Genomic DNA, 14,135 nt, shown 5'->3' on the forward strand with positions numbered 1-14,135 from the left:
AACCTAAGTCAGTTCTCTCCAATCTGACGCCTTTCAGATGTTGGTGGACTACAACTCCCATAATCCCTGACCATCAGCTATGCTGTCTGGGACAGATTAAGTAGAAGTTGAACGACATCTGGAAAGCACCAGGTTAGTGATGGCTGATCTAAGTCATTTCTCTGGAAACTGCAGACCTCAATAATTTGTTGTGTGCACCATGCAGTTTGATGGGAAGAGTGAGTTTTCTTTGTTACTTTTGTACCACCACCCCTGAATTGCAATTTAGTTAGGAGGATCTCTAAAACTAATTGCAGAATTGCAGCAGCCTCAAAGAACCACAAATCCTACAAGCCTACAAAATATTTTACGTCATCTGCTAAGAGGCTAGCAGCCTAAATTTTTATGCTGGATGCAGAGAAGGGGAGGCATCCTTCTTAGTTTGATCTATGGTCTTGACTAGGGAATGAGCAGAATATAAAAAGAGCCCACCCAGACTAGCATCTTCTTCTCACAGGGGTCAACCATGTGCTCCAATAGGAAGCCCTCAAGGAGGACCTGAGCACTTGTGATTCCTGTCAACTTGTATTCAGAGACCAACTAATTCTAGTTTCCTCCCCATTGCCATTCTCATTGCTAACAGGCAGTGCTACTCTCTTGCACTGGTTATAAGTAAGAAGCCAGGCAGATGGAGACTGGTTGGGAACAGAGTGAGGTTGGTGGGGCAGTGTCCCATTCACCCTAATGCAGCAACCTCCACTGATCAAGAGACGTAATGGAGCAGCCTTCAGGCTTCCAATAGTGGAGGCAGAACATACCCATTGGGAGGCAATGGCTTTGGAAAGGCCACAGATTTTCCCCACTCCTGCTTGACAAAATTCAGCAATAAAACAAAATAGAATGGTACACTTTTTGAAACAAAACCAAATTATTGGGAACAGCAAAAACCCAGGGAGAAATATGAAGAAGTGGAATTCCAGCATTTCTGGTGCTGGATGAGAGAGGACAATGAAAGAAGACAGCTCATACCAGGGCGCCAAAGGCAATGATCTTCAGCACACACTCCAGAGAAAACATGGATGTAAACACAATGTTGAGGCATTTCAGCATATCTTCATATGGCTGTGGGGCACCATAGAACTAAATCAAAGAGAAAGAAAACACATTACTGGAAAACATGGGTTGCAATCACTCATGCATTGCAGGGTGTTGACTACTAGATGATCTTTGCAGACCCAACCATACAATCCTTCTGTAAAGGTTTTTTTTTAAAATTTAGTTTCATCCTCGCTATTCTTTTTTTTAATAGTTTGTTATTAATGATTTTGTTGTGTTACAAAATAGACAAATACAGGTAAAACTCGGAAAATTAGAATATTGTCAAAAAGTGCATTTATTTCAGTAATGCAACTTAAAAGGTGAAACCAATATATGAGATAGAAGCATGGCACGCAAAGCAAGATATGTCAAGCCTTTATTTGTTGTAATTGTAATTATTTGCCATTAGGCGGGTCAATTATAAATGGAATGGAATTAATGAAATGTAATAGCGATGTTTATTTTTGTATTATTGTAACTATTTGTTTGATTACTGTGGAATTTCCAAAAGAAAGCATTTGTCAAAATTAAAAGGAAAATAAAAAATAATAAGTTGCATTGCTGAAATCAATGCACTTTTCGATGATATTCTAATTTTCTGAGTTTCACCTGTAAGTGGAGAAAAGCACAACTGGGGGTAAAGAGAGGAGAAAGAGGAAGAGTGATGGGGGGTTGTTCTTTGTTCTACTGCCTAGTGTTAATGTAGGGGTTTGTGTCAGCATCATGCGGATAGGTCCTTTGTATATATATTGATTTGTATGCTGTTGCGGCGGGGATAGGTCATTGTCCTGTTGTGCTGTGATATGATAAAGGGGAACCACACTGGGGTGAAGGGATCCTTTTTTTCTTGTCCTTGTGCTAATTTAAGTTTGCTGGTTAACTTTTCTAGTAGGGCAGATTCCCATGCATTTTGGTACCAGTGTTCTATGTTCACTCCTGAGGGCCTTTCCAGTGTCTGGTATCTACAATATATAAAATATTACTCCAAGACACCACAATTAAAAATCAATTAGAACGCATAATAGGATACGAAATAAACGCTACCCAATGGTAAAAAAAATGTGGTCTAAACCGCCATTTAAATTCATCTTAGTCAAAAGAGAGAGAACACTCTGAAACTTATCTACAATGCTACCTAACACCAAAGAGGTTTTCACTAATATACCCAGGAACCTCATCTAAATGCTGGAGAGGCTGCACCTCCATAGGCACATAACTCCCCTTGTGGTGGGAATGCCCCAAAATGCAATCCTTTTGGATATCAGTGCTGCAGAAAAATCTCCAAAATAACAAAACAGGTAGTAGAAGTAACTCCAGAATCAGCCTTATTAAATATCTTCCAGGATAACAATGCACATGCACATGACAAGGAACTCATAAGTCACTTACTCACAACAGCAAGAAACACCCTCCTACTTATTCTTTATTGTTGAAGTTTGTTAATGTTCATGCAGAAGCCAGGAGACGTATTGCCTTTGTTTCCATCATAGCAGGGATGTGGAAAAATGTGGCCCTCCAGATGTTGTGGAACTACAACTTCCATCACCCTTAATCATTGGCCATGGTGGCAGGGGTTGATGAGAGTTAGTCAAACAACACTTGGCTGGTCAGAGGTTCCCTGCCCGTGCATTAAGAACATGTGACGAGCCTGTTGGATCAGGCCAGTGTCCAATCTAGGTCCAGCATCCTGTTCTTACAGTGGCCAACCAGATGCTTATAGGAAGTTTGAAAGCAGGACCTCAGTGCAACATCACTCTCCCCTCCTGCAGGTTCCAGGAGCTGGTATTCAGAAGCTTATGGCCTCCAACAATAGAGGGAGAACATGATCATCAAGGTCAGTAGCAGTTGATAACCCATTTCACTAAGTACTCTGAATTATCACACCATGGCTTGTCACTGTAACTCTCACGAGAACTGCTAGCTCCCCTGCCCCCTTAAAAAAAAAGGCAAGGAAATCAGCAACCTTCATCATCAGCACGATGGTGTTGAGTGCGATCATGACCATGATGAAATACTCGAAAGGAGGAGACACCACAAACTTCCACATCTTGTACTGGAACGACTGCTTGTTTTGAGGCATGTAGCGGGTCAGGGGTTTGGCACTTATGGCAAAGTCTATACAGGCCCTCTATAACAAAAGGAAGAGAGTGGGTGAAATCAATAGAGAAAAAGATCTGCTCACAGTTTTCACCTGCATCCAGAGTTAAGGAAAAGCTTCCAGATCCACAGTTAGCTCCTTCTTTACATGCCTAGCCAGAAGTAAGCTATGAGGAAGGGTCATAGCTCAGTGGTAGAGCATATGCTTTGCATGGAGAAGACCCCAGGTTCATTCCCTGGCATTTCCAGGTAGGGCTGAGAGAAAACTCTGCCTGAAATTCTGGAGAGTCATCAGCCAGTCAAGGCAGACTGTACTGAGCTACCTTTTTTAAGTGTCTGACAGTATACAGTAAAACAGCTTCTTATTAGGGGAAGGGTCATAGCTCAGTGGTAAGAGCATCTGCTTTGCATGCTCCCAGTATGGCTGGGAGAGACTCACTCCCTGAAACCTTGCCAGCCAGTGTGGACAGTACCAAGCAAGATGGACCAATGGTCTGACTCTGTATCAGACAGCTTCCAATGTTAGCACAATGGGATGGGTTAAACTGCAGGTGGCCTGGCATATAATGGAAATACTTTGATTTGCAAATTGATATCAAGATATCTAATTTTGTCAGGGAGGCAAAAATCCCTCGTGGCAAAAAAAGAGCCTTTCCCCATCTGGTATCCTGAGAGAGTACCTCATTTTTCTCAAGGCTGCATTCAGACATCACTTTGTCACCCTGCTCCTGGAAGGTGATGATGATCAAAGCCACAAAGATGTTCACGAAGAAAAAGGGGAAGACGACAAAATACACCACATAGAAGATGGACATCTCCATCCGGTACCCAGGGCTTGGGCCTTGGTTCTCATACGTTGCATCAACAGAATGCTTTAAAACACTGTGAGAAGGAGGCAGAGAAGGAGCGGGCAGAGATTTGGATGAATGTCTGTAACTCTGCATCTACTTTGCATGCAGAAGGACCCAGGGTTTGGGAAATACTCTTGTCTGAACCCCACCCCCCACCCACCCCAAGGCACTAAAGTGCCATACAAACTTACGTTGGCCATCCCTCTCCTGTGGAGACAGTGAAGAGTGTCAACAGAGCCCAGAGGACATTGTCATAGTGGAATTCGTATTTCTTCCATTGCCTGGGCTGAGCTTGCACATCGTCTTTTGCATAATCGAGATACTGGCCCCTGGAAGGAAGATGGGACACAGAATCAAAACAGGAGAATGTGGAGCTGGGCCTCTCTTATGATCGGTGCTATCACCCTCCATGGGTCACCATCCCTCAAATATGCTGCCTCCATTAACCACCATTGTAATTATTTACTGCTCTTCTTCTTCCTCAGAATGTAAGTTTAGCATTGTTAGTGTGGACAAATGCTAAACTATACAGCATCAAAGGTTGACTCTGTATAAGGCAGAATCCTGTTTGCAACTGCATATTCAAAGGCTTCAGTATGATCTGGAAAGCTGATTGCTCCAGATTGTGTGGATTTTTTTGCATAAACAAGGGCTCTATTCTTGCAGATGCTCATGCTATATATGTGTGGATGCCAAGCTCATCACCCTATGTGGTCAAGGGTGGAGGCAGTCACGTGGTCTCATTCATGCGTTGGTCGACATGTGGGTGAAAACTTCTGAACGGGGTGTTTGTGTTAGGAATAGAAGATGAGCCTGCTGGATCAGCCAGTGGCCCATCTAGTCCAACATCCTGTTCTCACAATGGCCAACCAGAAGCCTATGGAAAGCCTGTAAGCAGTGCTCTCTGCTCCAGCAACTCTTCTTCGGGATACTACCTTTGACTGTGGAGGCAGAACACAGGTAGTAGCCATTAATAAAGATCCTCCATGAATTTGTCTTTTAAAGCCATCCAAGTTGATGGCTACAGGTAGGTAGCCGTGTTGGTCTGGGTCGAAGTAAAATAAAAAAATTCCTTCAGTAGCACCTTAAAGACCAACTAAGTTTTTATTTTGGTATGAGCTTTCGTGTGCTTCTGAAGAAGTGTGCATGCACACGAAAGCTCATACCAAAATAAAAACTTAGTTGGTCTTTAAGGTGCTACTGAAGGAATTTTTTTTATTTAAGTTGATGGCTATCACTAACGTATGTGGGAGCGAGTTCCATAGTCTAACTCTGCACTGCATGAAGAAGTATCTTCTTTTGTTTGTCCTAAATCTTCCAGCATTCAAGTAGGACCTGAGCAAAAAAAAAAAGCCCTCTCTCCTCCTGAGGTTTCCACCAACTGGTCACCAGAAGCATACTGCTTCTGATAGTGGGGATAGAATATAGGCATCAGGGTTAATAGCCATTGACCCTGATGGCTACATCCTATCTCCACAGTTGGTGGGTGGTATTCTTCTGAATCATTGGCCTGCTTGCCACTCATGGAACCAATGAGCAAGTAGGCAATGGCAGCTACTTCTCCTCTTCCTGCTCACCACTACAGTTTTTGTTATCTGCTTGTTCACTCCCTCTGGGCATGAGGGAGAGGCCAGCGGTCTGCAAATAGTAAAGAGATGCAGGAGATCCAGGAGGCTCTTGTCAGGGCAGCTCTTGCTCAGACCTTAGAAGAACAAGTTCAAGGATCTAATTCCAGTTCATATTTGTCCTTTTACAAACCAAACCAGTTCACAGTCAGTTCATAGTTCAACCAAATGATCATCGGAGAAATCCCCCGCCGCCCCCTGGCGCGCATTCAGAATATTACAAACTGCTGTGCTGAAGTATAAAAGGAGGAGTGAGAAAACATCAAAACACACATACAGAATGGAACATAAATTGTTTAATATATTTCCCCAACAATTATTATTTTTAAGTTTAATGATGTTCTATAAGGAGTAGAAAACACATGTAAGAGAACACACATGAAGATGAACTAGAAATCATTCAAAGTTCTCCAAAAGTTAATTCACGTTCAGTTCACCCAGCAGTTATGAGAACTTTCAGCTGTAGTTCAGAGTTTTTGGCATTAGTTCACTGAATTTCGTTAATCTGAACTAGTTCACTTCAAGCTCTGGGGTAAGAATCCATAGCTCAGTGATTTGCATGCATATGATCCCAAGTTCAAGTCCTGGCATCTCTGCCCCAAATAAATCCTGGAAAGTTTCTGCCAGTCAGTGTAGAGAAACTGAGCTAGATAGATCCAGTGGTCTGACAGTACAAGCTACCTATGCTTCCTGAGTTCACTGCTCTTGCTTAGGGTACAGGACCTAAGCAGGAGCCCAACCATCCCAACCCTTCACACTGGAGCTCCTCTCAAGCTCTAAATTTCTGCATTGCAAGGGAGAAACACTAGAACTTGTAACAGGACTAGATTACCCTTAGGAACCTTCCAACTCTACAATTAAAAGATTCTATGAAAAAGCACTTGACCACCTTCTAGTGATCAGGTCCCTGAGCTTCTCACACACCAGTCACAAGGAAGGACACAGCAAAGGAGATGCCCCATCCGTCCAGCCCCAGCTTAGCTCAGGTCTTATCAATCAGTTCATACTGTGCATCAAAACATATTTATCTGTTTGATCTGGGCACCTGCAGTCTTTTTCCAGCTCCTTGGACTCGTCCGTGCAGTAGAAGAATCGCCCTTTGAAAAGCTGCACCGCTATGACTGCAAAGATGAACATGAAGAGCATGTAGACAATGAGGATGTTGAGGACATTCTTCAGAGAATTCACCACGCAGTCAAAGACTGCCTGCATATAAGAGGGGGGGGGGGATTCAGAAACAGAATCCATGATAAAGTATAAATCAAAGCAATTTACAGCAATAAAAACATAAAACCATACAATAAAAATAATTAAAAACGGACAGCAATTAGCCATTTTGGAAAGATGTATTCTTAATTGCCTGCATCGACCTGGTGGAATAGAAAAGTTTTCAGCAGGTGTTTAAAAGTTGGCAGAGAAGTCGGTAGAGTATTCTTATAAAGCCACATTGGCTTGGGTCCTGGCTAGCCCTCTGCAATGGGAAAAGCGCCTTCTGTCTGTGAAGTGGGATTCAGTGGATATGAAGATACATGGCACAGGTGATTACAGAGGCAGGTCCAGGGATAAAGAATAGCAAGGGGGAAAGTGGAAGAAGGGTCTGGCAGCAGGGGGCAAGGATAACAAATCAGTAGAGAGAGAGGGAGCAGCAGCAACAGGAGAGGCCAAGGTAATCATGGATGGATATGAAGAACAGAGATAGGCAAATCTATCAGTTTTCATTTCTCTTCAATTCTCATGTTACCTATCTTAAGAGTAGCTCCTCATCAGCTTTCAAAAAAAAAGTCTTCATGAAAATTCACCAGCATTTTAGTGTGGTTTTTTTTCCTCAGTAGGCACATTTTTGTATACCAGTTTGCCCGATATTTACATTTTCCCGTAACATGTTCGCTTTTGTATGTTCCTTTACTAATATGTGTATTTTCATGCATACCTTCCACTAATATTTTGTCCACATTATTTCGCCTATTTTTTGTCTGCATGATTTAGCTGAAGAACTGCACCGCAAAATTTGAACAATTTTGAAGAGTGTGTTTCGGTCCTTGTATTGTTTTGGAAAATGGCAAATAAGGTCAGTTTGCCTTGAAATGTGAACCAAATCAAATCCCACCCCCCCACCCCCACATGCATACTCAGAAATGAGATTATGCACTACCTCATCCGCCAGGGCAGATGGGTTGAGGATCACATCCTACCTTCAGCTTTGGCAAACGTTTGATGGTCTTCAGAGGCCGAAGGACTCTCAAAACTCTCAGGGACTTGATGGTGTTTATATCTTTGCCTTTGTTCCCTCTGCAAGGCAAGAGCACACAAGAGAGAAATGAAGACCTTTGATTCTTGTAAGATTCAGGCAAAAGCCTGGAAAATCCTCACCTCAGGCTGGACACTGCTACAAACCTAACCAGGTCCACTCAGAAGTGAGTCCTACTGTATTCAATGGGGCTTAATTGTGTGTAAGTGGGGTTTGCAGTCCAACAGTGCAATCCTGTGTCTACTCAGGCATAAGTCCAGTTGAATCCAATGGGACTTACCTGCAGGCAAGTGGGGTTAGATTGCAGGCTAAACCCTTCCCTCCCCCCTGAACTTGGCTCAGTCTCCTTTGGTGTGGCATAACAACATAGCAAAATGCAGGTAAATCATCTTTTCTGCAAGGTTGAAAAAGAAGCAGAGGGCACAACATATGAGGATATGGTTATGGGAGCTCCTGCTGGGGACTTCTGCCCCAACTGCCCCCATAATATTCCAGTCTTATATTTGAATTTTCAGCTTTTTTCATTACCCCCACCACAGAAAGTCCCTACTATACAGAAACTCCAAGGAAATACATGCAACTAGACATTCCACCCAGTTGCTCCCACCTCCTAATCTTTCAGCCAATGAATGCAAAGGCACTGGGATGATTGACAAGTACTTAGGCAATAAGTACCTAAAATAATTTGAGATTAAATTTTATTTTATTAAAATTAATCCAATGAATTGATTCACTTTAATTTAAGAAGCATACCTCTTATATTGAGATGTTTGCTGTTTCATATAGATTTAAAATGCCCCTATTTATGCCCACCCTCTCACACTCCAGGCTCTTAAAATGTGTAACAGCCTATGTTTGTCAACCATGCCCAGGCATTTGATGAAGACCCTTTCACAAAATGTAGGGGAGGAGGAAAATCTATTTTTGAAGGGAAGGAGTCAGCAGGATTGTTGTCCATGTCACCATCAGAGCAGGACTTCAGGGGAGATGCCCATGGCCACCATCAGCAGAATGAGCAGGAGGGTGCACAAACTCAATAGTTTGCATTGTTAAGTTACATGTTTTACCATTTGTAGAGTGGTGGAGGTGTAGGACCATGGAGTCTAAAATTACCCATCTGCACCACTGCCTACGATTCTTAATGGAAGGAGGGTGGCGGTGGAATCAGATATAACCTTTCCCTTTCAATTGGGATGGGGAATCTTTTTGGCCCAGTGTGCCAGATCTTCATCTCCCCCACCCCATGGGACAACTTGGGTAGGTGGGCAAGGACCACCCACCTATCAGCCAACTAGCATCATAATGAGATGCCTACCTGCCAATGAGGAGAGATTGTGAGGAGGTTGTGACCAAGCAGGACTGAACTCCATGTGTATCATCTGATGCATCAGGGGTTCATTCTTGCTTTCTGCAGGGATAGGCATTGTAAGCACCCAATCCAGCCACGTTTCTACATGTCAGGTGTAGGACAGATGGGCATGGTCTCTGGAAAACAGCCTTGCAGGCCAAATCCAGCTCACAGGCTGGAGGTTCCTCACCCACTGCTATATATATATATATATTTTCCCTCACAGGGGAAACCTTTTGGTGACGTACAGCTACCCTGAAGGATACATCACAAGGAAATGCCTCTCTAGACTAGGGAACCTGTGGCCACCTAGATGTTCTGGGACTCCATTATTCCTATTGACCTATAGACTAGCAAGAGTTGGTCCAACAACACTTGAAGGCTCATAAGTGTCTTATCCCTGCTCTAGGCAAAGAGAGAGAGAAAGAAGATCATGATGGTAAACCAAAGAGGAGCACATATCCCTCAGTCTGAAAGACTCCATTGGTTTGCTTGCTTTTCCATTTCATAGGCCCTCCCTAGTTACCTCTTAAGACGGCATGCCACTCAAACCATGCCAAGCCATGTAATATATGCACACATATTACATGCCTGTAGTGATAAGCGGTGGTAGCCTCTGAACTGTTCATGCACATGTGTGGGTTTTGAGAGGTGGTGGTGGTGGTGGTAATGGTGGAGTTATAGCCAACAGAGGTTGGTGGCATGTCTTTCTTCTCACATGTGCAAAGTTGTTCATTTTTAAGGCAAAAGTGTTCTTTGCCTCCATATCAGCATCTGGGATGGGAAGGAAAAGGTCACCCACTCCTATATTAAAGTAGTGAGACAGGTCAATCTGCTTGGGGAAAATAAATGAAGCCATTCAGAAGGGCTCTATGTTAAGAAGCAGTGGAGGTAAGAATGGGAGGCTCTGTCAAGTTTGGTTTCTCTCAGTTTCACATTTTTCCAATCTAGGTCAGTTCTCCACATTTCAACATGTATGCAATTTTTTTTAAGTCGGTCAGCAAATTCACCAGTATTTTAGTGAGCATTTATCTAAATATATACACTTCTGTATGAAATTCTTCCTAATATGCATGTTTTTACAAAGTAGTTTCTCCTGAGATAGTGCATTTTTGCACATCATATGAACACTTTACCCTGTTATGTGCAAGTTTGTACACATTACCTAGCTGGAGAACTGCACTGCAAAGTTATGCAAAGTTCTAATTTTGAAGGCTGGCTGTTTCACTTTGTGTATTGTTCTGTAAATTGTGAATTAGGTAGTTTGGGGTTTAAATGCAAACTGAATAGAATCTCTCCCACCAGAATCTCCAATCTGAAGGTAGGCTTCAGCTGCAGCTAAGTCTTACTGTGGCTAGAGTGAATTTCTTAACTGACAAAAAGCCAGTTTGCTTGTTTTATATATATATATAATTATTTTTATTAAAGTTTGCTTGTTGTCATTTTTTGATGACATACAGTCAATCCATTCTCCAGGCAGGCAGAGGAGACCAGCTGGTTTGGCCTCTTAAAAGGAGGCAATTCCATCCAGGGCAGGTGTGGCACATCTCTGGTTCTCCAGATGATCCTGAACCCCAACTCCCACCATCCCTGGCCATTACTGGGGCTGATGGGTGTCATAGTTGAGCAACATCTGGAGGGCCAAAGGTCCCCCACACCTTGTCTAGGGATATCCATACCCAGGAGTTAAATAGAAAACAGACGTATCTGTAGCAACTTATAATACCTATACAAAACCTCATATACAAAACCTTTTTGTTTCAATGGAGGGAGGCAAGATAAAATGACCCACATTAAAATCATAGTTAAAAAACCTTGGTGAACAGGAAGGTCTCTACCTTATGCTAAAACTGCACAAATCAGGTGGGAGGTGAGGCTCTCTGGGGAGGATATACCTGAGTCTTCACCCGAGTCTCTTCTTTTGACTTCCATATTGCGTTAATGAGATTGCTCTATTGTATGTTTTGTGAATGTTTGTATTTTAATGCTTGAGTCTACCTTTGAACTGTTTAGAAGCCTATTTTGACATTAAGTGGTGTACAAATTAAATAGCAGTACTGTTAATAACAGCAGCAAAGGAGCCATTATCTGAAAAGCTCTAGGCTTGGTGACCATGTACCTCACTTCACTTAGCAGAGACTCTTGGATCACAGCCTCTAAATAGGGCTTTTTTGGGGGGGGGGTCATCTTTCAGGTAACTTTTTATGACTCCAAAGGTTAAAGCCAGCTCTTTCGGTTGGTTTGTCGGTTAAAGCTGGCACTGGGAAAGATCCTGGGAGCCATTGTGGCAAGTGAAGCATTTGCATAATACAATTGGCATAATGTCCAGGCCCAATTAACAATCCAATTTTGGTCCTGCTGCAATTCCAGGCTTGATTTTAAAGTCATTGAAGTGGGATGCTCCCAGAAAAAGCTAAGCTCCGGGGCAGCACAGAGGGCATGGCTGCAATATCATAAACCCAGCTGAAAGCTAACATGGGCAAACTATGAGCCCATTAGCCGAGGAAAGGCAATGTCACCAGATACTGAGAAAAATGAAAGGCAGTGATGGAATCAGCATGACACAGATTGCCGGGAAGGTGTGGCTGTGTGAATGTGCAGGCAATCAACAAGCTGGGAAGGGACAACAGTAATGCATTACCCCATGAAACTCCTACAGAGAAGATCCCAGCGAGAAGAAGAGAAAGAAAGAGCAGAGTGTCAGTGGTGGGGAAGAAACACACATCTATGCAACAACTCCAAAGCAATGACACAGAAGGTAACACCAAGGAAATCAGACCTCCACCCTCTCCATTTTCACAAAGCAAACAGGAAAGTGAAACAACTATGTGCTTGCATAGCTAGCCAAAGACATATTTTCAGTTTAGTGGCATGGATGGAAAGTCCTCTTCAGTCAGAGTGGCCTTCCAGATCATCCAGCTCCCATTACTCCTTGACCACCCATCCACTCTGACCATGGGCCATACTGACTGGGGTGGATGGGAGTTTGTGTCCAATGAGAACTGACAGGCCCCAGGTTGGACTCAGGCTGTGGAGCCCCAGATGCAAATGTCTCTTCAGGCTGTGAAATTTATCAGGTGATTTTGAGCCATTCATTTTTTCACAGCCTAACTTACCTCACAAGGTTGCTTTGCAGTTAAAGGGGAGATATCCCCAACCACATACACTACCTTGAGCACCTTTGAGAAAGGTTGGGTTAAACAAAATGTCAGCAATAACAATTCTATGCACTGAGTGTAGGTTTTATGTTAGCCTTTCTCATTTCCTCATCCATCCATTTCAGCTCATCACTTCTGGTTCAAGCCACGGAACAGCAGGCAAAGGATAAACTATATTGAGAGTGAGGGAGTTTTGGTTTTCACTGTTAACATCAATTTCTGTCAAGTTTCTTATTTTTCTAATCATAATTTTAGTTCCGCATAAGTTCGCTTTTCTTTTTTAAGTCCTCATGAAAATTCACCACCATTTTAGTATACGTTTCTTTTGAATGATACCTTTCCACAAGTGGCTTTGCAAAATATGCACATTTCTACAAGCAGTTGCCCCTATTACAAGGGTGCAGAACCTTCAGCCCTCCAGATGTTGCAGGACTACAATTCTCATCAGCCCTAGCAAGCACAACCAATGGCCAGGGATAATGGGAGGGTGTAGTTCAGCAACATACAGCAGGTCAAGGGTTCCCCATGTGCACCCTATTATCATCCATTTTCCACTAATACATTGCTATGCAAACTTTACCCTGACATGAGCATTTTCAAATACTAAATTCAGAGAAGTGCGCATTTTGAAGAGTGGCTGTGTTTTGATTCATATGAGAAGTCTGAATTAGGTAGGCTCATCTTGAAATGTGAACTGCCCTGAATACCTCTTCCACCCCTAGTTAGGAAATCAGCCCCACCCACCTTCGCACATACACACAGGTTCCACTAGCTGCCTGCTTGCAATGCACTTATATGAAGGTAGATAATTATGCCCAAAACTCCATAGATTCAGGAATCTGAACAGCTGGGATTTGCCCATTTCCTTACTTTTTGCGCTTTCCTGGTCAGTGGTAGCCATTTTTGGGCAAAACCATGCAGGGAGGGAGGGAGAAAGCAAGATGGGGAAAATTAGAGAGCAGGAGAGATGGGACAAATCAGTTTTTCCTTTGTCTATCTTTTGCTGGTTGGCTGCAGCCATTTCTGGAAGAAACCATGGAGAGGCAGGGTGGAGAGATTGGACAAATTCTGGACCAGATTAAGTTCCCATAGGAAGCAACTGAAATCAGGAATTTGTTATGTGAGCACTCGCCTAAGGAACAGTTTCCATGAATTGCATTGCATTTGGTAAGTGGGACCTGTGTGTCAAAGCCATCAGAGAAGAAAGGATGTTTACTGGGATACAGACACTTGAAAATGGAGAAATAATTTCCTTTCCATAATACAATTATAAATGCAAACAGGCAGACCTGGAGTCTTGGGACCAACCTAGACATTATGTCATGTTTGCAGTTAAGCTATTGCAGGAGCAGCTTTCAAAATGGAAACTGCCTCATATCATAAGAGCCTGATATGGATCAGGCACCCGGTAAATGGTAGCAGGAAGGACAAAAGTCCCCTCTGTGTTGGGGTCCCAATCCCTATTGGGGGCTCTATGCCTCTTTGTATTTCTGGGATATAAAATCTATTCGCTCCAATGGGAACCTTGTTGTTGTTTAGTCGTGTCAGACTCTTCGTGACCCCATGGACCAGAGCACGCCAGGCACTCCTGTCTTGCACTGCCTCCCGCAGTTTGGTCAGACTCATGTTCGTAGCTTCGAGAACACTGTCCAACCATCTCGTCCTCTGTCATCCCCTTCTCCTAGTGCCCTCCATCTTTCCCAACATCAGGGTCTTTTCCAGGGAGTCTTC

At 43.2% G+C, this 14,135-nt stretch overlaps 1 protein-coding gene across 1 annotated transcript in view; it reads right to left on the reverse strand.

Moving 5' to 3' along the window:
- Positions 1-14,135, reverse strand: part of CACNA1B (calcium voltage-gated channel subunit alpha1 B) — a 317,851-nt gene that overhangs the window by 54,797 nt on the left and 248,919 nt on the right. Inside the window, exons 27-32 of the mRNA XM_060270557.1 lie at positions 7,843-7,939; positions 6,696-6,856; positions 4,217-4,354; positions 3,855-4,056; positions 3,041-3,205; positions 1,009-1,119 (exon numbers count right to left, since the gene is read on the reverse strand). Coding sequence (XP_060126540.1) covers positions 1,009-1,119; positions 3,041-3,205; positions 3,855-4,056; positions 4,217-4,354; positions 6,696-6,856; positions 7,843-7,939 — 874 coding nt within the window. The remainder of the gene's footprint in view (positions 1-1,008; positions 1,120-3,040; positions 3,206-3,854; positions 4,057-4,216; positions 4,355-6,695; positions 6,857-7,842; positions 7,940-14,135) is intronic.

This window comes from Zootoca vivipara, chromosome Z (genome assembly GCF_963506605.1).
Source record: "Zootoca vivipara chromosome Z, rZooViv1.1, whole genome shotgun sequence".
Lineage (NCBI taxonomy): Eukaryota > Metazoa > Chordata > Lepidosauria > Squamata > Lacertidae > Zootoca > Zootoca vivipara.